The sequence below is a fragment of the Bos indicus x Bos taurus genome, chromosome 18, assembly GCF_003369695.1.
Source record: "Bos indicus x Bos taurus breed Angus x Brahman F1 hybrid chromosome 18, Bos_hybrid_MaternalHap_v2.0, whole genome shotgun sequence".
In the NCBI taxonomy this organism is placed as follows: Eukaryota; Metazoa; Chordata; class Mammalia; order Artiodactyla; family Bovidae; genus Bos; species Bos indicus x Bos taurus.
The window spans coordinates 40,580,383-40,602,905 of record NC_040093.1 but is presented as its reverse complement, the minus strand read 5'-3'; the positions used below and the strand labels follow the sequence as shown (position 1 = coordinate 40,602,905).

The following is a 22,523-nucleotide window of genomic DNA, read 5'->3' as shown; positions in this document are numbered from 1 at the left end:
GGAATTATTAAAATTATTTTGGCACTGACAGATCTTTGACTATAACTCTTCTAGAATGAGGAAGATGATTTTTTGTTCCTCAATTTTCTAAATGTCATTCAGAAAATAGAGCCAACTGTTTTAGATACTTAATTTTCTCAGTTAACTCCTGTGTCATAAATAAAGGCTGGAAACTTTTAATCATAATTTGAGAACCCAGAAACATAGCTTGAATTTTCTTCAAATAAAGATACCCCTAAATCACCAGATTCCTGTAAATTAGGATTTTTGTTTCTACCATGATAACCAGCAATTGATGACCATGTCCATGCCAGATACTAGCTGCTTAAAAGCTATAGGATGTTTCTATTCTCCAAGAATGGTTCTATTTTAATGTGAAGTCATCTTGTGTTATAAGTTATATATTTTCACAGTTTAAAAATAGCGACTTTATCATATAATCTTCTTGATTTGCTCTTAGATGAAGGATGGTTAGACGTTGTCCAGTCTTTAATTAGAGTTATTCCATTGGAAGATCCACTGGGACCAGCTGTTATAACATTATTACTAGATGAATGTCCATTGCCCACTAAAGTAAGTTAATAATTATCTTTTATGAAACTGACATCTGTGCTTAAACACAGGATGAATGACCACAAAGAACATTTGGTATAATGCATTTCCTCTTTATATATAGTATTTTGAGTCTGTTTTATTTAATATTAATTTCATTGTATAAACATGTTTTTTATTACCCATGAATTGTTACATCCTCTATCTATAAGTAGTTTACTCAAAAACTTTAGTTTAAAATTTTTAAAATGTCAAAAATGGGAGCATTTATATTGGCTTGGCCAAAAAGTTCATTTGGGTTTTTCTGTAAGAGTGTATGGGTCCAACCCAGGTATCTATAATGGAATTCTTTGAAATTTGAAGGGAATGTTCAATTGCTAAGCTGATTCTCTCTCTAAAACAATTTCCTCATGGCAAAACTTTCTTTAAATATTTTCTATTAAGAGAAAAAAACTATTATACCAAAAGCACTTTTGAGTCTTAATATTGGTATATTGGCATAATTTTGATTATTCCAAGTTAGAACAAAAGTATCAAATTTTCAATGCCTTATTCCATATGGTCTATGGAATCCTTTCTTAAAAATTTTGGATTCTGGCATTTTTCATTTGTCTAAGGCCCACATATTTAGGCCCAACATGGAAAAACATGGACAAAGGGAAAAAGTCTTTGATCTTGTCACTGATGAATTGACCTTTGCTTAGTCTTATAGGAGGTTTCTATTACAATTTGCCTTAAAAATTCTGGTGATATTTGTTCTTGATTGATAAAAAAAAAATATTTTTTAAGGAACTTTCTATTTCAATATCACTAGGCCCTATTGTTATCAATCATATTGGCATTTGGGTGGATTTAGTCTGTTTAATGACCCAAGAGTATATAAGATATATTTGATACAACTGGTACATTTTGAGTGAAATGTTATCTAGAAATTCATATAAGAAAACTTTCAGATTTATCAAATAATATTTCCCATCAATAATGGTATCCTTTGGGTATATTTTATCATGTTTGCATGGTAATTCTGAGTTAATTTAACACCTGGTTATTACTTTTGTGTCAAAGAATTACCTTGGGGATAAAAAGCCTAAGTCATATATTTATCAGATCCACTTGTATGTTTTGTTTTTAGGATGCACTCCAAAAACTGACTGAAATTCTCAACCTAAATGGAGAAGTAGCTTGCCAGGACTCAGGTCATCCTGCCAAACACAGGAACACATCTGCAGTCCTAGGCTGCTTGGCAGAGAAACTAGCAGGTAACTCTGGGAAGCTCCCGCAAGGAAAACCTTAAGTTGTTTGACATTAAGGGGAAGATGGAAATTTAAAACAAAGAGTTTTCCTATTAATACAAGAAATACTTTTCTTTCTTTTATTTATTTATTTATTTTTTTTTTGGTAAAAATGTCTCTCCCCAAAGTCTCTTCTGATAATGGACCTCTACTGATAAGTTTCTTTTTTAATTACACCTTGCTGAGTACAGGCGCAGGATCTTTATTTTTTAATTAAAAAAATTTTTTTTTAATTTTTACAATGTTTTGTTGGTTTCTGTCATACAGCAACAAAAATCAGCCATAATTATACATACTCCAAGATACAGATGAGTAGTAACATGAATTCTTCAACTTTGCTTTCTTTTTTTCCAAATTTGTCTTGGTTGTTACATATGTAGCCATTTGCATTTGTTTATAAATTTTAGAATCTTATCAATTTTGAGAATAAAGCATATACCAAGATTAAAAAAAAAAACTTTGCTTATTTGCTTTAAAAATTAAAAATAACAGAAAAGGCTAAGCTCATATGATATTGAATCTAATATATACATATATACACAGTTTATAAATTTTAACTAGATGAAAGAGTTCTATGATTTTGTTGGTCTTAGTTACCAATTCAAATAATATGACACATTTAATTATATCCAGTGATTGTTGCATTTGTCTAGGTCCTGCAAGTATTGGTTTACTTAGCCCAGGAATACTGGAATATTTGCTACAGTGTCTGGTAAGTGAGACAGCAAAGCTAGTTATTCTTAGTCATCTAGAACTGTGCATTTGTCTAACATTGCCAGCTTAGCCAATGGCACAGAGAATGGAATCAGCTATAAATTTTATTTGCAGGTGTTTCCTGAGTGTTTATCTATTCCCTCCTATGTTAAAAAAAAAAAAAAAGTAAGGGCAGGATAGGAATTTATTACAAGCAAAAACAGCTGAGTTGGTCTGGTTTTAAATTTAGTCATAAGATAGGTGCTATGATTGGCTTTTTTGTATGCATCCTTAGAGTCTGCCAAATGGTAGTAGGAACCTCCACAATAGAAACAAAATTACACAGCATTCCAAGCCAGGAAACTGTGAGGTCAGTTTCCCAGTGTATATAAATCTCTCTGTTCCTCCATCCCTCCCTGCTCCCTACTGCTGCTGCTGCTAAGTCGCTTCAGTCGTGTCCAACTCTGTGCAACCCCATAGATGGCAGCCCACCAGGCTCCCCTGTCCCTGGGATTCTCCAGGCAAGAACACTGGAGTGGGTTGCCATTTCCTTCTCCAATGCATGTTCCCTTACTGCTCTTGAAATTATTGTTGTTTGGTGTATGGTCTGTGAAGCTTGTGGTTTGCCAAGGCTATGCTGTCAGATCTCTTGCACTGTTGGACTAGGCTTGTCTGGTCTGTATTTTTTAGAGTCATTTTTTGCAGGACTGCTATTCATTGGCCTTTTTCAAAATCTGAAAAATATTTTCAGTACCTAGATAATATGTACTTAAAGCATTTAACACTATGCTAAGTAAGCACTGTAGAAATACAGAAGTAGTCTAACAGTCCTTCTCCCTCAAGAAGTTTCCTGATTAGTTCAGGGAACAAAACTACTCAGACAAGATAATTAGCCTTTACTTTATGGTGGGATATGATCAAGGGCAAAACCCCTTCCTTCAGACCAAGTGCCAGGAATTCTGAGAAGTGACTGGGAGGTGGGAGGTATGGGTGATGGGGACTGGGAATTGTGGGAGCTAGACTTCCTGATAAAGGTAAAGCTTCACCTGGGTCACAGCATAGGGTGAGAATTTAATTATGCACACAGGAGAGGAAAAATGGGCTTCGGGACTTCCCGGGCAGTTTAGTAGTTAAGACTGTGCCCTCTCAACACAGAGGGCACAGGTTTGATCGCTGGTCAGGGAACTAAGATCCTGCATGCCACATGACGCGGCCAAAAATTTTTTTTAAATAAAGTTTTTTTAAAAATGGGATTCTTGGCTAAAGGCAAATCACTGGCAGAAGCCCAGAGCCAGAAATGGCTGTGTTCCCAGCATATTACAGAGAATTGTCTGATCAGAAGACAGTATTCAGAGACAGGAGGATATAGACTGAGTAGCCAGGTAGGGAGGGCTCAGGGTCTGAAAAGCCAGACAGAGGGATTGAGGATGGTTATGGCAAGAAGTAGAGTGCTAAACAGGCTTGTAACAGGGAAGAGCTTTGCAGAACCCAGTTGGGCACCAGAAGAGTGAATGGAAACCAGGTGATGTTCTGGAGCTCTTTTGCAGGCTCCTAACATAACTAGGGCAGAGAAGGCAATAGCACCCCACTCCAGTACTCTTGCCTGGAAAATCCCATGGACGGAGGAGCCTGGTGGGCTGCAGTCCATGGGGTCACTAAGAGTTAGACACGACTGGACGACTTCACTTTCACTTTTCACTTTAATGCATTGGAGAAGGAAATGGCAACCCACTCCAGTGTTCTTGCCTGGAGAATCCCAGGGACGGGGGAGCCTGGTGGGCTGCCGTCTATGGGGTCGCACAGAGTCAGACACGACTGAAGTGACTTAGCAGCAGCAGCAGCAACATAACTAGGGAGGGATGGCTGGGAGCAGATGTGATGTTAAGCAGATAGGACCTTTCTTCAAATGTGAACACATGTGATGTGAACTTAAGTGTAACGGAAAGAGCTTGCTTGTTGCTGAAAGAGCTTGTAACTGAAAGAGCTCACTTGTTGCTCTCGCCCACCTACAATCAGCATTTGTAGACTTCCTTTCAGAGAACAGATTGAAAATGAAGCCATGAGTTGTTAATTTCATTATTTATAATTTTGGAACCTGGTAGTGATGAATGGTTCTGAGAACAGATTGAAAATGAAGCCATGAGTTGTTAATTTCATTATTTATAATTTTGGAACCTGGTAGTGATGAATGATTCCTTTTAGGGTTCTGAATAAAAAAGCCATTTTTAGCTACACTTCTAAGCTTCTGTTTGGCTTGCTTAAATGAATGTAAGAATCAGCATGATTTCATTTAACAAAGTTTTCATTTAACAAATATAAATGTTACTAAGTAAAATAGTTCATTTAACAAGATACTTTTGATGTTTCCATATCTGTAAATGAACAAGACAATAAGATTTTAGGAGACCATCATGGTCAGTTACTAACAATAGTAGCAAGTGGATAATCAAGAACTTGAATGAGTAAAACTTTTATGACTGCTCCAAAACAAAAGTCTAGCACACAATGGGTAAGAAGAGGAAATTGTCACCCCAGAAGGGCAATGATATATATATATATATATGTATGTATATATTTATCTTTTGTTGTCTTTCAGAAATTACAGTCCCACCCCACAGTCATGCTTTTTGCACTTATCGCACTGGAAAAGTTTGCACAGACAAGTAGGTATAAGTGACTTCTTGGACTAATGATCTATATTGCCTGTTAAAAATGTTAATTTTTCTTAGTTACTGGATGAGCTGATGCCTTTGAACCCCATAAGATATGCCCACATTCTGGGGAGTTCCTTGGTGGCCTAGTAGTTAGGATACTAGGCTTTCACTGCCGTGGCCCTAAGTTCAGTCTCTGGTTGAGGAACTAAGCTTCTGCAAGTTGTGCAGCTAAATAAATAACATGCATACATTCTGATTTGTCTAGATAAACATCTCAAGGTCTATAGTATGGTGACAAAGGCAACAGTTTGTTTTCTCACTAAAGAATCAAAATTGGTGACCGTGATTAGCCACTTTTTATAGCTAGAAAATTTAGTGATGATATTGCTACCTTCTAGAAAAAGAGCTCTTGGGCTTTGTCGTTAGTATAGTTTCAAAATTCTCTAATCGTCTCTCTGTATTCCTTCCCTCCATCAATCTGCCCAGCAAATCCTCCTACTCTTCCGTGGTTAATTTAAGGTTTATGTCTTCCCAAACAGGTGAAAATAAATTGACTATTTCTGAATCCAGTATTAGTGACCGGCTTGTCACATTGGAGTCCTGGACTGATGATCCTGATTATCTGAAACGTCAAGTTGGTTTCTGTGCCCAGTGGAGTTTAGACAATCTCTGTAAGTAGGAGTTGTCCTGTATTAAAATGCCTGTTTTCATTTCCGAATCCACTTCTTAAATAGGATCACTCGTCTTCATTTGTGACAGTGTGAGTTTTTCCATATAAAGTCCTCTACTGGTAGGTTGGCTATATTCTAGCGGTAATGAATCCTAGGGACTCTTCAGACAATTAGATGGAAGGAATGCTTCTAATTGCAGTGCTCTCCTATTCAGACATTGTTATTGGTCTCCTGTTTCCTGCTACATCCAGGCCACCAATCAGATACTATTGTGTAATCCAACTCTTCCCAACACAGACTCTTTTCACTGTCTTACAAGCAGTTCCCAGTCACTTCTATCTCTGGGCCTGTTCCTCTCAACTTGGAATTCCCTCTCTTTACTCTTTTCCCTATCCCAGCATTGCTCTTCAAAACTCAAATCATATCTATACCTTAAGAGTTGCTCCCAACTATTCTTTTTCTCCTCCAAGGGCTGCAAGAACTAAAACTAGACTGCTGCTCTGTCCTCACTTCCCCTGCCCCATAGTTAGCACAGTCCCCCTGCTCCTACTGCAACATTGTGGGGAATTGCTCAGTGCACAGCCTGTGTAGTGCCAGTTAAAGAATAATTCTAAAAAAGTACCATTTGGATTTTGCTGCATGCAAAAAAATGACAATAAGGAACAGAAATATAAACCTACCTATGCTGCCTTTACTAATTTGCCTAATTAATCTTCATACGGCTATGCAGCCCCAAAGCTAAGGTTATGTCTACTGATTCTGCCATTTTTGAGCACCTCCACTTATTAACAAGAGTGGCAGCCAGCGATGACAACAGTTTTTCCACAATAGCCTGCCTTAGAAATGTGCCCACTTCTTCTTTTGCAGTTTTAAAAGAGGGTAGGCAGCTGACCTATGAGAAAGTGGACTTGAATAGCATTAAGGCCATGCTGAATAGCAACGATGTCAGCGAGTACCTGAAGATCTCGCCTCATGGCTTGGAGGTAAAGTTTCCATAGATGGACCATTCTAGGGAGAAAATCTTGTTTTCATTTTCATGCCCTGATTCTGAACAAAAGCAATCCTTGCAAAATAGATGGAAGTTTACTGCATACTCAGAGAGTGGTTAGAGGTAGAAGTGGTAGAAGAGAGAGTATCTGAGATATTATATACTCTTTCCTATCTCACATGATCCTATACATATAGTAAGTGCTATAATGTTTATTGACTTGTTTAAATGTCTGACTTTAATCTCTTCTATTTTATGCAGTTAAAGGTACAAAGACTAGTATTTCTAAAAGAGGCCCTTTCTTTTTTAATCCCTGTATAACCAGTTATATTCAATCTAGCACTTTACCTTCTCCCTGCATGTTGGAAATGTTGCTGATGGGGGGAGGGGGGTGAAGGTTAATGAAAGAGCCGCTTATATACAGCTGCTTTAGGCACTAGACATGTCAAGATTAAAGAGCTGTTTGAAGAATGGCTGCAGACAGCCCTTTGATCTTACATCTTACCAAATGCTTTATGTAGTTTTCTGCTTTAGCTTATTTTTAGGTACTCCGTCTTATACCCTTCAATATCCTCTCCCTCATCTCCCTCCCTAACAAGTACAGGTTAAGGCAGTGTTTATGCATTTGTAAAAGATTCTACTATGAGAGCAAAACTCTGTAAGTAATTAAAAATGAAGCCAGTAGCCTTCACTAATTCTTACTTTGAGGTCTTCCAGTCCTTTCAATCTGGAACTCCATGGAAACTAAACCGTAAAATACCATCCTTCCTTCAGTTTTGTATATTTTGTCACTGAGGATGCACAGAGAAGGAGACAGTAGTCCAGCAGGAGCTGTAATGAGAAAGGATAGATTCCACCTTCTGAGCAGTCTGTTATCTCTGGTGGTCTTCAGGCATTGATGGTGGGCTGCCATGCCCTTTGATTTTGCCAGGCTCGCTGCGATGCTTCTTCTTTCGAAAGTGTGCGTTGCACCTTTTGTGTGGACGCTGGGGTATGGTACTATGAAGTTACCGTGGTCACCTCTGGCGTCATGCAGATCGGCTGGGCCACACGGGACAGCAAGTTCCTCAACCACGTGAGTACTGTGGAGACCTGGACAGATGCGGGCAGCAGCGGGTGATTTTGGCAAGTGGGTGGTGCATACTCATTTTTCAAGTAGGTTTGCCTAGTAATCATTCCTTGGGCTGAACCACATGGTGCCAAATCTGCAACATCAGGTTTACAAACTGATTCAGAAATAGGAAAACACAAGTGGACCTCAGCTATTTTTTTCCCCTCAAGTTTTAAGTTCATGTTAATTTTCCACCCAGAGGTTACATGTGTTCTTTTTCTTTTTTAGGCTCTGCTCCAGCCCCAGCCACATCTTTGGCTCAGTTTTTATATTGTTATCAGTGATGGTTTTTACCTTGCATTTAAGCTTTAGGAACTTTGTAGGAATTCTGTTCCTTTCATATAATCCTAAATGTTGGCTTGACTCCTCTCACTTTACCTTTATCTTGTAATTTGTAGGCATATTTGTTTTCGATATTTAGTACTTATCTTTTGTTATAGAAAGCTATCAGATATAAGGTGAGATTAAATCCACTAGAGGAAGCAGAGTTGGGCCACTTCTACTTGAGTTCGAGAGGTTAGGATTCTTTGCTTTCCTTCAGATGTTCATTTCCTGCTGCTTTATACGCTTATGATGTCTAACCCTCTTGCCTGGAAAATCCCATGGATGGAGGAGTCTAGTAGGCTGCAGTCCATGGGGTTGCTGAGAGTCGTGTCATTTTCCCTTTTCCCTTTCATGCGTTGGAGAAGGAAATGGCAACCCACTCCAGTGTTCTTGCCTGGAGAATCCCAGGGATGGAGGAGCCTGGTGGGCTGCCGTCTGTGGGGTAGCACAGAGTCAGACACGACTGAAGCGACTTAGCACCAGCAGCAGCAGCAATGTCTAACCCAATCAGCTTCCTTCTCATAGTCATAGTATAAGCTCTTTGGAATTAATCCAGTTTAGATCAGGAACATTTTGTGGCCATATGATTTTTACCCTTTGAGCTGGGAAAATACCCTTAGACTTATTTTTGTTATTAATCTAAATAATGACCTCTTATCTGGACTACCCTGGTGATCCAGTGGTTAAGAATACACCTGCCAGTACAGGGCACATGGATTTGATCCCTGGTCTCAGAGGATTCTACATGCCATGGGGCAGCTAAGCCCAAGTGCCACAACTATTGAGTGTGCTCTTAGAGCCCAGGAAGTGCAACTGAACCCACATGCTACAACTGCTGAAGCCCACATGCCCTAGAACCCATGCTCTGCAACAAGAGAAGCCACTGCAATGAGAAACCTGCTCATCGCAACTAGAGAAAGCCCTCGCTCAGCAACAAAGACCCAGCAAGCCAAAAATAAAACAATAAATAAATAAAAATAAATAATAGCCTCTTCGGTTCAGTTCAGTTCAGTTGCTCAGTCGTGTCTGACTCTTTGCGACCCCATGAATCGCAGCACGCCAGGGCTCCCTGTCCATCACCAACTCCCGGAGTCCACCCAAACCCATGTGCATTGAGTCGGTGATGCCATCCAACCATCTCATCCTCTGTCGTCCCCTTCTTCTTCTGGCCCCAATCTTTCCCAGCATCAGGGTCTTTTCCAATGAGTCAGCTCTTCTCATCAGGTGGCCAAAGTATTGGAATTTCAGCTTCAACATTAGTCCTGCCAATGAACACCCAGGACTGATCTCCTTTAGGATGGACTGGTTGGATCTCCTTGCAGTCCAAGGGACTCTCAAGAGTCTTCTCCAACACCACAGTTCAAAAGCATTAATTCTTCTGTGCTCAGCTTTCTTTATAGTCCAACTCTCATATCCATACATGACCACTGGAAAAACCATAGCCTTGACTAGAATAGCCTCTTACCCTCCAATTAAAAATAAATAAATAATATAGCCTCCCATCCCATATGTAAGGTCTTAGGATGGGTTTTAGAAGTGATCCAACAAAGTCAAACTAAACTTTGCCTGCCATAAGGATAGTTTCTAAAGCACCCTTTTAGCAAGGCTGTACAGCATCCTGGAATTGTTCATGACATTTTACTAAACTGCTCACTGGAAAGAGACAAATTAGAGGAAGAGGGCCCATGGAAAGGGTAGGTCTGGATTTTTGTCCAGGATGGAAAACTGGACCCTAAACAGCCATTGCTTTTGTTGGGAACCTTCCCTTTGCAGGGCCTTCTAGTTGACTAGGCCTTAATTAAAACCTGGAAGAATGAGGCTTTTTTGGTGGCACCACATAGTCAAAAATAAGAGGGACTGGAGAACAATGCCAGTTAGTCTTCTAGTGCCCAACTTGGGGACTGATTTAAAGAAAGTAGTATCAATTACACAGATAGTCTGCTCCAAATTATGTCCTTAAGATGATTTTTTTAGGACTTAAAAAATCTTAATTTCCAGAGCACTTCATTTTAAAGCCTATCATCTGATTCCCACAACAGTTTTTACTGTTATAATTTCCATTTCACAGGCAAGAAAACTGAAACCAAGACTGGGACAAAAAGAAACTAGGACTTGAGTTCATTCCCCTTCCTATTCTTCAATAATTGTGTTCTTTGCATTTGAAAATGGGGATAATCTCAGAGAATTAGCTAGTTGTCTCATTTGGAAGTAAAAATTTGTCCCAAGACTAGAAGAAATATGGACTTCTCTTGGGAGAAAGCTTTATAAATTGTGTATCTCCTAATATGGCAGCACACTGCAGGTCTGAGAGTAGTATATATGAGACTGAACGTTGCAGGTTTTCTTTTTAATGGCCAATGAAGCTGGATCATTTTATCTCGTGGATGAAACTAATTTCTGCCATAGAGTTGCAAAAACTTTGGCTTCTCAAGAAACTTAGAATACTATTTTCTTATCCCTCCAGATAAGTCTATCCAAATTAAGATAGACTTAATTTCTTTCCTTAAAAAATAAAACATTTTTCCCTGACTTAAGTACTGGTTGGTTAGAAATTGATGAAGTCTGATATATCTTTCCCCAAATACAGCATTTTCATATTGTTACTGTACTTAAAACTTTGCTTCCTATGGACGTTGTTCTGGTGATTCTGAATCTTTTTGCCTGTACAGACACGGTGTGGCTTTGTGGAATTAGTCTTTCCTAGGACACACCCAGTTTCTGAAAATTTGAAGTCCATTCGTGGTGCCTCTTATTTTAACTCTTACTGATTGGGCTTTGCTGTTGAAAAGATGATGAAGTGTTAGGCTTGGAGATAGATCATTAATCTGAGAAGCTAAAGAGTAGGTCTTATTCAGGTCACCTACAGAATAGTTATCTTGTTTATCGTTACTTTTTTTTTTACTTGTTCAGGCTTTGAACGGCATAGCAAGGCATTCTTTCTGTTAATAGACTGGTGAATATTCTGAGAATTTACACAGGTTCATTTAACCTTTGAGTAGTCTGAGCAGTGCATTCGGAACAACTAATTCTCACTTTGGAGAACACACATCTGAATTCAGTATGTTGTGGTCCAAGTAATCAAGGAGTGTGTTGGAGCCCTCGTTCCAGTCTATCTTCTGATTGCATTATCGCACAGAATAAGTAGGCCATCCCCAGGATCTGAAGTCTTACTTGGATCTGGGCAACATTTTCAGTGGCCTTCTCTACTAGAATCTTTCACCATTGAGCCTTAAAGATAGCAATTGTCTGGTCTGCATGTTTCCTCTATTCGTTCTATTTTTTTCTTATAACTGCTCAAAATAATTTCTTAAGATCTTACCACCCTTTTATGTTAACAATAAAAGTAATTATTAAACAATTAAAAGGCAATAAGTAATAAAAGAAGTTGCCAAGAACCTATATAATGTTCAGATATCTCGGAATACCTGTTTGCTAATTACCCACAATAGCCTCTCTGTTGTACCCAGGTTTAACATCTCTGAGCAAGGGGGTGTTTTGAAGTGTACTACAGGCAAAAAAGGTATTTGCCCACACCAGCCTTGGAATCAGAAAATCCCAAGGTCCAAACTTGACTTTTCTAGTAATGTGTTCTTGGGCAAGATGGTTGACCTCTCTGAGACTTTATTTCTTCTTAAAACGGAATACAATACTCTCAGCCTCAAGGTGGTTCATGAGAATTAAATAAACTAACAGATGTGAAACTTGGGAAGTATTTGTTGGTGAGGTCATACTGTCTTCTGACTCCATGTCAAAATTTTGGTACCTTCTAAGAACTATAATAGGCTCTCTCACTTCATCTAGAAAGCTTAGAATTCCAGCCACCAGCTTAATGGTTATAAAAGACACACTTAACTTTTCCCAGAACACAGCAGGCAGAGCCTCACTAATCTCTGGGCCCTATCTCCCTCCAGGAAGGCTATGGCATCGGAGACGATGAATACTCCTGTGCATACGACGGCTGCCGGCAGCTGATTTGGTACAATGCCAGAAGTAAGCCGCACCTACACCCATGCTGGAAAGAAGGTATGCATTCCTCTCCTTCATGAATTTATCAACTAGGTTAAGACATTTAGTTCTGACAAGGCATTATGTTAGGCTTTAAAATGTTTTGGATGACCCTGAGGGATGGAATGTTAGGTGGGAGGGAGGTTCAGGATGGGGAACACATGTACACCCATGGCTGATTCATGTCAGTGTATGGCAAAAACCACGACAATATTGTAAAATAATTAGCCTCCAATTAAAATAAATAAATTAATTTAAAAAAATGTTTTGATGGAAAAAGATTAAGTGTGGGAAGGGATATTAGCATTTGTATCCCCTACCATGGGTGTGGTAGTACTCTCAGGTAGAACAGTACTCTCCTGATACTCACCTCTGATGGAGCCCTTGCTTCAGCAAAACATTTCAGACTATAAAATTCTTAATTTAGTGGGGAAATTATTAATTAAGATTAATTAATATGAATTAAGATTCATATGATTCTTCGGATTAATATGAATTCCACTTTCCTCTCTGGGTATATGTCTTAGAGCAGCTGTGGAGATACTAAGGACACTGAAATTGTAATGCCAATAAAATGAGATTTTCTTCTGAGTGTTGGCACTATTCAGTGGACACATTCTGGGCCCCTCTAGATGCAACTTTTCAGGCTGACTTGAGCACTCTTGGCCTCAAAAACATCTGCCCAGCCTCAGCTCTCCAGACATCAGGCTCAGGACACTGCAAAGGTAGAGGCTACCAGGACTCTCAGTCAAAGCATGAGGATTTTAGCAAGAATACATCTTATCAACAGCCTCATCTTTTTTGCCCCATTCAATTTGTATTCCAACTGGTTTGCTGTATCCAAGGCCTTATACCCATGAAAACATTTATTTATGAAAGATTCAAACCAGCATAGTTAGAACCACACAGTTGATCTGTCCAACACTTAGAGCAAAGGATTTAAGATGAGTGAGTCTTTTTACCCCCAACTAAATACAGTGAAACAGGGCTTTTCTGCCTCACACCACAGCATCAAGGGTGGTATTCTCAGGGGGCCTCCTGGTGCACCCCACCTTGTACTGAAGACATAGAGTCATACGGTAGCAGATGGAACCTCTGGAAAATTTTTTTTCTTTTTTGGCCATGCAGTCTTGTAGGAGGGATCTTAGTTGTCTCACTAGTGATTGAACCCTTGCCTTTGGCATTGGAAGTAGAGAGTCCTAACCACTGGACCACAGGGAATTCCCTCTCAGAATTTTAAATCTCAGCAGAGAAGCAAAGTTCATGATTTTGATCTTACCATGTTTTACTGGTCCAAGAATGCACATTGCCCCCACATTTCACATCTTTGAAATTGGGATGCATCTTACAATTGATGACTTTTCATAGATTAATTGGCAGCATTTTCCTTTCCAAATATTGATGTAAAGGGGTCAGATCAGTTGCAGAAGAAGCAAGATAAGTATGTTGAGTATAGGTCCACAAAAACAGACTTAATACAATGATATCAAAACCCTTGAGACAGCAGAATCTTCCCGTCCTAACAGTATTCCACTTCATCCTTTAGGAGACACGGTAGGATTTCTGTTAGACTTGAATGAAAAGCAAATGATCTTCTTTTTAAATGGCAACCAGCTGCCTCCTGAGAAGCAAGTCTTTTCATCTACTGTGTAAGTACCTTCTCTCAATCAAAAATTCAAGTAGATGCATGGAATGTCCTTCTCTCAAGAAAAAAAAGACTGTCCATTTATATAGTCAGTTGTGTGAGAAATCACTGTACTTCAAGTAATTGGGGACTCATTTGATCATAACCTAGAACTCTCCCAGAGTTTGATATAGGAAGATAAGAGCAGGATATTCTCTGGTTAATAGTGCCGTCTAGTTTAGTAAACAGAATGCCACCCTTCTTTCTGCCTGGGTACGACTTATTCTGACTTATTTCTTACTCCAGCTTATTTCTGAAGACCGCTTTGTGTATGACCTTCACTTTGTTTTTATGAATTCTCTTGATCTCTACTCATTTTTATTTGTAGATCTGGATTTTTTGCAGCAGCTAGTTTCATGTCATATCAGCAATGTGAGTTCAATTTTGGAGCAAAACCATTCAAATATCCACCGTCTATGAAATTTAGCACTTTTAATGACTACGCCTTCCTCACAGCTGAAGAGAAAATCATTTTGCCAAGGTAAGGAATCAGCAGTGTTGGCCTGTTGCGCCCTTAAGGGTGTCTATAACGTAACGTTGTAATCCTAGCTCCTGTTCTGGCTTAAAAAGCAGGTCTGTAACAAGCCCTTCTGGGCTGTACGTTACTTTGGACTCAGTGTCCCAAAGCTTGAGAGTGGCTCAGCAGTTTCCAGATGAACCAGAAAATGTCACAGAGTGATGACAGCCCTGCCTGTTGCAACAGAGCCTTTGTAATATCCCAAGAACTGAAGGGCCATTTATTTCCCAGCTCAGAGATCTGAGGTTCATTCTGAGAACTCCTCTTCATCTTGTCTTAGCGCCTGACAGGGATGCTAAGAACTTTAAATTCCTCCTGGTGAAAGTGTGAAGTAACACCTGTCTCATCTGCCATACCCCATCACTTGGTTATGTAGCCTTTCTTGGATGCGGCCCATAAACAGGTCTGTCTTCTCACCTACACCCTGAAAGTTCCAACTGATCCATCTAAGAGTTCCCCTGGAAGCTGACCTTAGTTAAAACTGCTTCAGCATTTAGTTAACTACCCCTGCAGAATTAAACTTTCCAAAAGTCAGATGGCAATAGGCACCAACTGTCAGAAAGTCATCTTTTATGGGTGGTTTCTGTGTACTGTCAGTACCCTAAGATTTTGGTGCCCAAAGTGCAGTCTGCCTTGGATAAGAACAGAGTTACCAGCTTGGCAGTCCTGTGCTGCATTGGGATTTTGTTTTCTGTGACAGTGACACCAACACAGAAGTTGTTGGAGACTAACTAAATGGCCTCTTTAATGCCAAAGTTGCCTGTTTTACTCATAGGAATAGAATTCTTTTCTGACTTCAGGGTAGGAGATCAGGGCCCTGTTTCTACTTGGCATTTTGTAAATTGTTCCATATTGTAAATCCTCTCTGTCTCTACCTCTTGTTCCATTCATTCTTTTTTTTCTTCTTCTTCTTAAACTTTTTATTATGGAAAACTTATTATTATGGAAAACTTCAAATACACATGAAAGAAAAAAAGAATAGCACAGTAAAGCACCATATAAATATATATACCCACCTCTCAGCTACAAAAGTCATCCACTCACAGCCACGTGCTTGTCTTACGGTTTTCTCTGTTAATAGCTCCATTGTCGATTCTGTTTCCCTGGCTGTAGTCCTAGAGGATCCTTGACAAGGCAGAGTATGAGTTTCTGCCATTTCTATGACGGATTGTTCAGCAAATCCTATGGGCTGTACTTTCAGAATATATCCCAGCCAACAACTTCTGGTCCCTCTCCCTGCTCCCACCATGGCTAAAGCTTCCAGTTTCCTACCTGGGTTGTTCCTGCCCTCAAACTAGTCTCCCTGTTCCCACCTTAACCCCTTCAGTCTGTTCAGCACAGCCTCCAGAATGATTGTTACAACATAAATCAGATCATGCACTTCTCTGCTCATCAGACTCTAGTGGCTTCCTCTTTCACTTAAGGTAAAAGCTTGAACCTCAGCAGACGCTGTAGGATTTGTCCCCTCTTCTCCTCCACTACTTCTTAGACCTCTTGCACTCTCCCCTGTGCTCCTGCTACTTCAGCCATCCTGGCCTCCTTGCTGCTCCTGAAATAGACCGGGTCTGCTACTATAGCCCCAAGGTCTTTGCACTAGAAAGTTCTGCTCTCACAACTCTTCCTGCTACCAGAATGGTCTGACATGTGTTTTCCAATACTACTGAGCAGTGAACTTGATTCTGACACCATCTACCTGGAAATAGCTTCAGACCCCCCCTGGAGAAGGGTTCAGTCCTACAGGATTGCTCTTTCCTCCCACTTTAGATGCCAGTCACAAGTCCAGGTCATGACCAACTCACTGTAACTGGAGGCTCCCATGCCCTCCACCTTTGGTTTGATTAATTTGCTAGAGCTCCCACCACAGAACTCAGGAAAGCAGTTTACTTCTGTGTATGTGTTACACTTTACCAGCTGAGCCCCCAGGTAAGATGAGAATGACCAGCCTCCTTCATTTTCTGTTTTAGAAAATCATTGTAAGATTGAAATGAGATGTCTCGTGTGAAAACTTTACTGAACAGAGCTTAGGGAATGACTCCCACGTACAGAGCATTTTCAAGGCATTTCATATGCATCACTGCTCACTGACCCCACTTATTTGTTGATAAAATGAACTTCCAACTGTGTTTTCTACTCAGGCACAGGCGTCTTGCTCTGTTGAAGCAAGTCAGTATCCGGGAAAACTGCTGCTCCCTGTGTTGCGATGAGGTAGCGGACACGCAACTGAAGCCATGTGGACACAGGTCAGAGGGTTTGTTTGGTTATTTCTTCTTGTGTACATTACAGTAGACAAAGTTCTACCTGTTCTTGAATTGCTTTTACAGTGTTACCAGTTCCCTAGCTGTTCATCAAGGTTCATAATAACCTGAAGGAGGTTTCAGAGTTTGCCAAGCCTGTCTTCCAGAAAGTACCTGAAATAGAAGAACCTTCTTGATATGGAAGACCCATGTTTTTGTTTTGTTTTACTTTGTTTACTCAGGACTTTATTTTTAACACATTTTTCATTCCAAAATGTAAAAGACTTAATGCTAATTACAGGTCTCTTAGGAAATCCCTTTTCGTTTTAGAGCCTTCTCATGTACTTACTCTTCACCCTCCTCAGCATTGAGAGGGCAGCACCACCCTACCATCTAACCACTCTGCATTTTTAGAAAATGAGGACAGCCTGGATCCTGTACAATAGAGTGTTTAAACATCAGCAAGAGTAGCAAGTAAAACAGTCCCCTAAAAAGGCCTCGCAACTAAGGTTAGAAGGAGAAAGAGGAGCTGGGCAGTGTGCTGACCCTGGCCTGGCCCAGGCATGTGTGCTGATTATATACGAGCAGTACCTCTATCCCAGTGTTCCAGACCAGCTCCCTGTAATTCAGCCCACCCCATACACTGCCTTGCTCTTATTCTTCACATAGCTTTAGCTACCAGGTCTCCCTGTATCAACTCTGTAGCCCAGAACTCCTCAGGATCTGGGCTTATTCTTCTTTGAACGCTCTGGCCCTTATTGGTGGTTTGGTACACAATAAGAGGGCTGAAATCTAAAAACTTAGAATCAGGTATCTTAAGTATGACCACAGTCTCCACACTAGACATATCTAGAACAAAGTTGGAATAGGAAATTAAAAGAATTATAAGAAAGTCTAGCTCCACTTTCAGCAACAACAGTTCCATTGAGTAGAGGTTAAGAAAGGAAATCTGGCTAAACAGAATGACATGAGCCACCCCCTAGAATAGAGACTGAAAATCTAAACATTCCTACTATTAATACCATGAAAGAAATTGAAATTATTTTCCCCCTTTACCTTCCCCGCTAAAAGCCCAGGTGGTTTCACAAGTACATTCTTTCAAACTTTGAGGGAATGGATGGATTCTATATAAACTTCTCAGACCACAGAGAAAATAGCAAAGTCACAATCTTTTTACAAAGCCTGCATGTTAATCATACAAAAAGCTGATGAAACACAAAAATGAATGAATGAATATAAACCTAAAAATCCTAAATTATCAGCAACTAGTACCCAGCAACACAACCAAGAGGGGTTTATTTCAGGAATGCAAGGTTAGTGCAACATAGGAAATCAATGTAATTTCTCAAATGTATTTAATCAAATGTAATTTCTCAAGTAGGCCAAGGGACAGTGAAGCAGAGAATTAATACTTTCTGCAAAAATGCTAAAAATTCAATATCCATCTCGAATGACTACTACAAAACAGAAATGGATATAGGAAATAAAAGTATACATTAAGGATGGATGGATACTTCCTTTAAAATATAAAAAAACATATATCTCAAACACAAGCATCTTTTTAAGGGGGACACACTAGAAGCCTTCCAAGAGTTGCGAGGGACCAGACAAGGATGCCTGCTATCAGCACATAGCATCGAAGACCCAGTGTAGCCAAAAATAAATAAATTTTTAAAAATTAAAAAAAAAAAAACAGAAAGAATATGTGTAAAATGCCACCTTGAGGGGAAAAAAAAGTTAATAGTTTTGTCCCAATATATGAAAAGAATGACACAGTAATGGAACAGAAGCCCAAAAGTAATACTACTTATAAAGAAAAATATAAAGACATTATGTCAAATCTGGTGAAAGACAGACTGTTCAACAAATGATAATGGGACAGATAGCTAACTGTCTGGGGGAGAAAAATAGCATTGTATTTCTACCTACAGATACACATCTCTATGCATAGGCTGTATATATCCAGACTTTCTGGAAGAATGCACATGAACTTTTAACTTATTCCTCAGAAGAGGAAGATTGAAGGTCAGAAGTGGAAGAGAGACTCACTGTTTATATATTTACTTAATGTTTCAGCCATGTGTGATTATTACCCTTTCAGTTAACATGCTCCATTGAGTCAGCACATCGTCAGTCTGACTTTTTGAAGAACGGACCTAACTGGTATCTATGTCTTTCTCCTCAGTGATCTGTGCATGGATTGTGCCTTGCAACTGGAGACCTGCCCATTGTGTCGGAAAGAAATAGTGACTAGAGTCAGACAGATTTCTCATATCTCATGACACACGTGAAGAGGCCTCATGGACTTATTTCTACTCAATTCCAGCCAATGTTGAAAAGAAAAACAAAGAAAAAAATCTCTAATCAGTTGTATGCACATTGAAACTTATAGCCATGGCCAGATTTTATGCTAAAAGAAATGATAGTTTATCAAAGACAAAATTCTCCTAGAATCTAACCCAACCTGCTAGCCCTGAGAAATTCCTTTTAAGGCCAAGGAAAGCTGAATGCCAGTAGCTAGGCCTATGGTAATTCCATGAAAAGCAACAGGAGACAATGCCCTCTTGAGTGCTGAAACCACACTGGATTTCTCCAGGTTGGGTTCATTTGCTTGTGTAACACAGGATGTTTTGTCTCATAGTCTAAAGTTTTTATTTTGGGCAAAAATCATTATCGAGAAGTAAATGACAGCGTTTCTGGGTAAAGCATCACTTCCCATTGGTCAGAGAGCCACTGGTATCTTAAGCATGGATACTGCACTGCAAGACTTGAAGCTGTAAAACTAGAATCCCACAGGTCAGTACTACAAGCAACATGGAGGGCCTGAAAGAGGGTGCACAGACTGTAGACAAAAAAACAAAACCCAATTTTTGATATTTCAGTGATCCCAAAGAACATGCTAGTTGGTTTTTTTTTAACTGCAGAAAATTGGTGGTATTTTCACATTCATGATGTTTCTATCCAATTTCAGTACCCACATTTTGTGAGGAAAAAAAATGTTTTAACAATGCAGGAGGAATTCTTAAATTAATTGCAATGTTAGACTGGAGAAAATTTGGTATTTAAGGTATTTTTAAGGTACCATCAAATCAGGTCTTTTTGGTTTTTGTTTAAAATAATTTTTTAAAATCAGTATTGTTTTTGGAAGTAATATACTTTGAAACTCTTGAACTAATAGTCTCAAAAACTCTTAGCGGACAGTCTGAGAGCACGTATTCCTGTTGTTTAAAATAAATACATGTTTTTGAATAGTAAATTCAGTCATGGATTGTTGACTATGTCTTCATCAAAAGTGTTATTCCCTCTCAGGGTCTCTGGTGAAGACCTTCAAGAGTTTGGTTTTTTCTCCCAGAAAATTGGAAGGTAGAATTGTAAATTCATAGAACTTATTTTATAATGGTGTACCTCAGCAGCTGCCTTTCAATTTATGCCAAGTCCTTACTGAGTTTATACTTGAATAGTAAATATGTCTTCTCAGTTTTACAATGTCTTAAATTCAATGCACATTTTTTTCTTCCTTCCCCACCGTTTCTTGTTTGTAGTTCATTAAATCGTCCTATTACAGAGCTGATTTCCTTCCTGGCTGTACTTGTTGGGGTGCTGGATTTTTTCCATGTCTTTAGTCTTCCATAAATTCAAATATATATATAAATATATATATATATATGTTCTCTTCTTTAGCTTGTGGTAAATACAGTAATTTGCATTGAATAAATAAAACATTTGTTGCCTTTTTTGACTTAAGATATCACAACTTTCATTGGTATCTGCTGCTACGGTTCCAAGATATTATACTCAGGTTTATCCTTTCCAGGTTAGGATAGAATCAAGTATTAGAATTCAGAAGCAAGGTTAATCACTTATTCATCCAACAAACCTTTATTGGACACCTAATATATCTCGGGCACTGCAACTATGTGGTATGCAAAAACAGATCTGTTTGTGGAGCTGACGTCTGGTAGTGGGGAGAAAACTATGTTTTTCCTTATTGTAATAACTTGTTGAGTGCTTTGAGAAAGAACAAGGAGAACCTAATTTAGATGAAGGGAAGGAGAGAAACGTCACTGAAGGAGTAACATTAGTAAAAAAAAAAAAAAAAAAAAGGAAGTAGGACCTAGGGATATAGCAAGGCAGAGACTGAAAATATTGAGCCAGTTTCTGGCCTCAGGCGGTTGAGTGACTGGCAGCTTCCACTTTCTGTCTCTTGAAATATTCTTGGATCTAGCCACCATGGTGTGGGAAAACACAAATATCCATGAGAAGACCTACATGGAGAGGAACTGAGACAGCCCCCTACCCCTCAGGTCCTCCGTTCAACATCAACAACTGAGCTGTTCCAGCTAATACTAATTTGAGTAAGCTTCTTGGAGGAGGTTCTCTAGCCCCATTCCAGCTACCCCCAACTGATGCCAAGTAGAACAGAAACGAACTGTCCCTACCAAGTCCTGTCCAGGTTACAGATTACTGAGCAAAATAAATTTTTTTTTTTTTTTTAGCCAGGAAGTTTTGGGTGGCTAGTAACAGCTTTGCTGCTAAACCGCTTCAGTCGTGTCTGACTCTATGCGACCCCGTAGACGGCAGTCCACCAGGCTCCCCTGTCCCTGGGATTCTCCAGGCAAGAACACTGGAGTGAGTTGCCATTTCCTTCTCCAGTGCGTGAAAGTGAAGTCCCTCAGTCCTGTCCGACTCTTAGCGACCCCATGGACTGCTGCCCACCAGGCTCCTCCATCCATGGGATTTTCCAGGCAAGAGTACTGGAGTGGGGTGCCATTGCCTTCTCCGAGTAACAGCATTAGATAACCAGAACAGATGGAATCAAGTTTCCTTCTCTGCTCTGATCCTATGTATTAACTCGGTCTGGTTATTTACCAAACCTTTCTGAATGCCAGCCTTCTACTTGGTACTAAACAGAGATAGTACCTCTGAGAACTGATCTCACCCTAGATACAACTGTGTCATGGTAACGAGTTTAGTTCCACACCCCACTGATAGATATTTTACGTTCATTTAAAGATACCTGCCCATTCAGGCTGGCCATCTGACCCACAGATCAAACATGAACCATATCTAAAATGTACCACACATTTGGCCAAAAAATAAAATGCAACCGAAAAGACACAATGTCTAGTGATCCAATCAGAGAACAGGTATAGGGTACCCTTTTGTAAAACTGGGCAGTTTTGGAGGGGGCTTATCCTGGAGCAAAGTCACCTGATTGCGTTGCTCAAAGTGGTTCTGTCAACGTTAATCTTGCCTAGTTACCCAAGAAACGAGTTACTGCCAAATAATCTTTTTGATGTGAATGTTCATGATGTAAATTACAGGACATCCACTTCTTGCTGTGGGGTTGGCTTTGGTAGCTGTCTCGTGGTAGTTCCACGAGAGGGAGCAACTGTCTCGAAAATCAAATGTCTGCACTATCTGGCTCAAAAGCTAAGGGATTGACTCTGAAAAGATTTTCGATTTACAGTGCTCTTAAAACCAATTTGAATGACTTAATCTTCTTAAATCTTGTAATTTATTCCCAAGTAGCAAGTGGGGAAATCGAGGCTCTCTCTGGGCTTCCATTCCTTTCTCTTCGCATTGGGTACATCTTGGCTTTAATCGTCCGACAGCGTGAGTTTACGATAGTGAGTCCCTGACCTGCTGGATGCGGCCCAGTTTCCTCTCGCTGTCCTCTATCCCTTTGCCTCACTTCCTTTCCCTATTTTTGTCCCGCCCCTGGTTTTGGGTAACGCAGGCCTGCGATTGGTTGCTAGGAGCCCCGAGGAGGCGGAAGGGTCGCGGTGGCCATGGTG

At 39.7% G+C, this 22,523-nt stretch overlaps 1 protein-coding gene across 2 annotated transcripts in view; it reads left to right on the top strand.

Moving 5' to 3' along the window:
* RSPRY1 (ring finger and SPRY domain containing 1) overlaps positions 1-20,469 on the top strand; it is a 37,403-nt gene extending 16,934 nt beyond the window's left edge. For both annotated transcript variants that reach the window (XM_027516482.1, XM_027516481.1), the window contains exons 4-15: positions 461-573; positions 1,685-1,811; positions 2,498-2,556; positions 5,134-5,200; positions 5,731-5,862; positions 6,730-6,845; positions 7,782-7,925; positions 12,197-12,308; positions 13,837-13,939; positions 14,303-14,455; positions 16,627-16,731; positions 18,911-20,469. In XM_027516482.1, coding sequence (XP_027372283.1) covers positions 461-573; positions 1,685-1,811; positions 2,498-2,556; positions 5,134-5,200; positions 5,731-5,862; positions 6,730-6,845; positions 7,782-7,925; positions 12,197-12,308; positions 13,837-13,939; positions 14,303-14,455; positions 16,627-16,731; positions 18,911-19,007 — 1,328 coding nt within the window. In that variant the 3' untranslated portion in view covers positions 19,008-20,469. The remainder of the gene's footprint in view (positions 1-460; positions 574-1,684; positions 1,812-2,497; positions 2,557-5,133; positions 5,201-5,730; positions 5,863-6,729; positions 6,846-7,781; positions 7,926-12,196; positions 12,309-13,836; positions 13,940-14,302; positions 14,456-16,626; positions 16,732-18,910) is intronic.
* Positions 20,470-22,523: the final 2,054 nt, after the last annotated feature.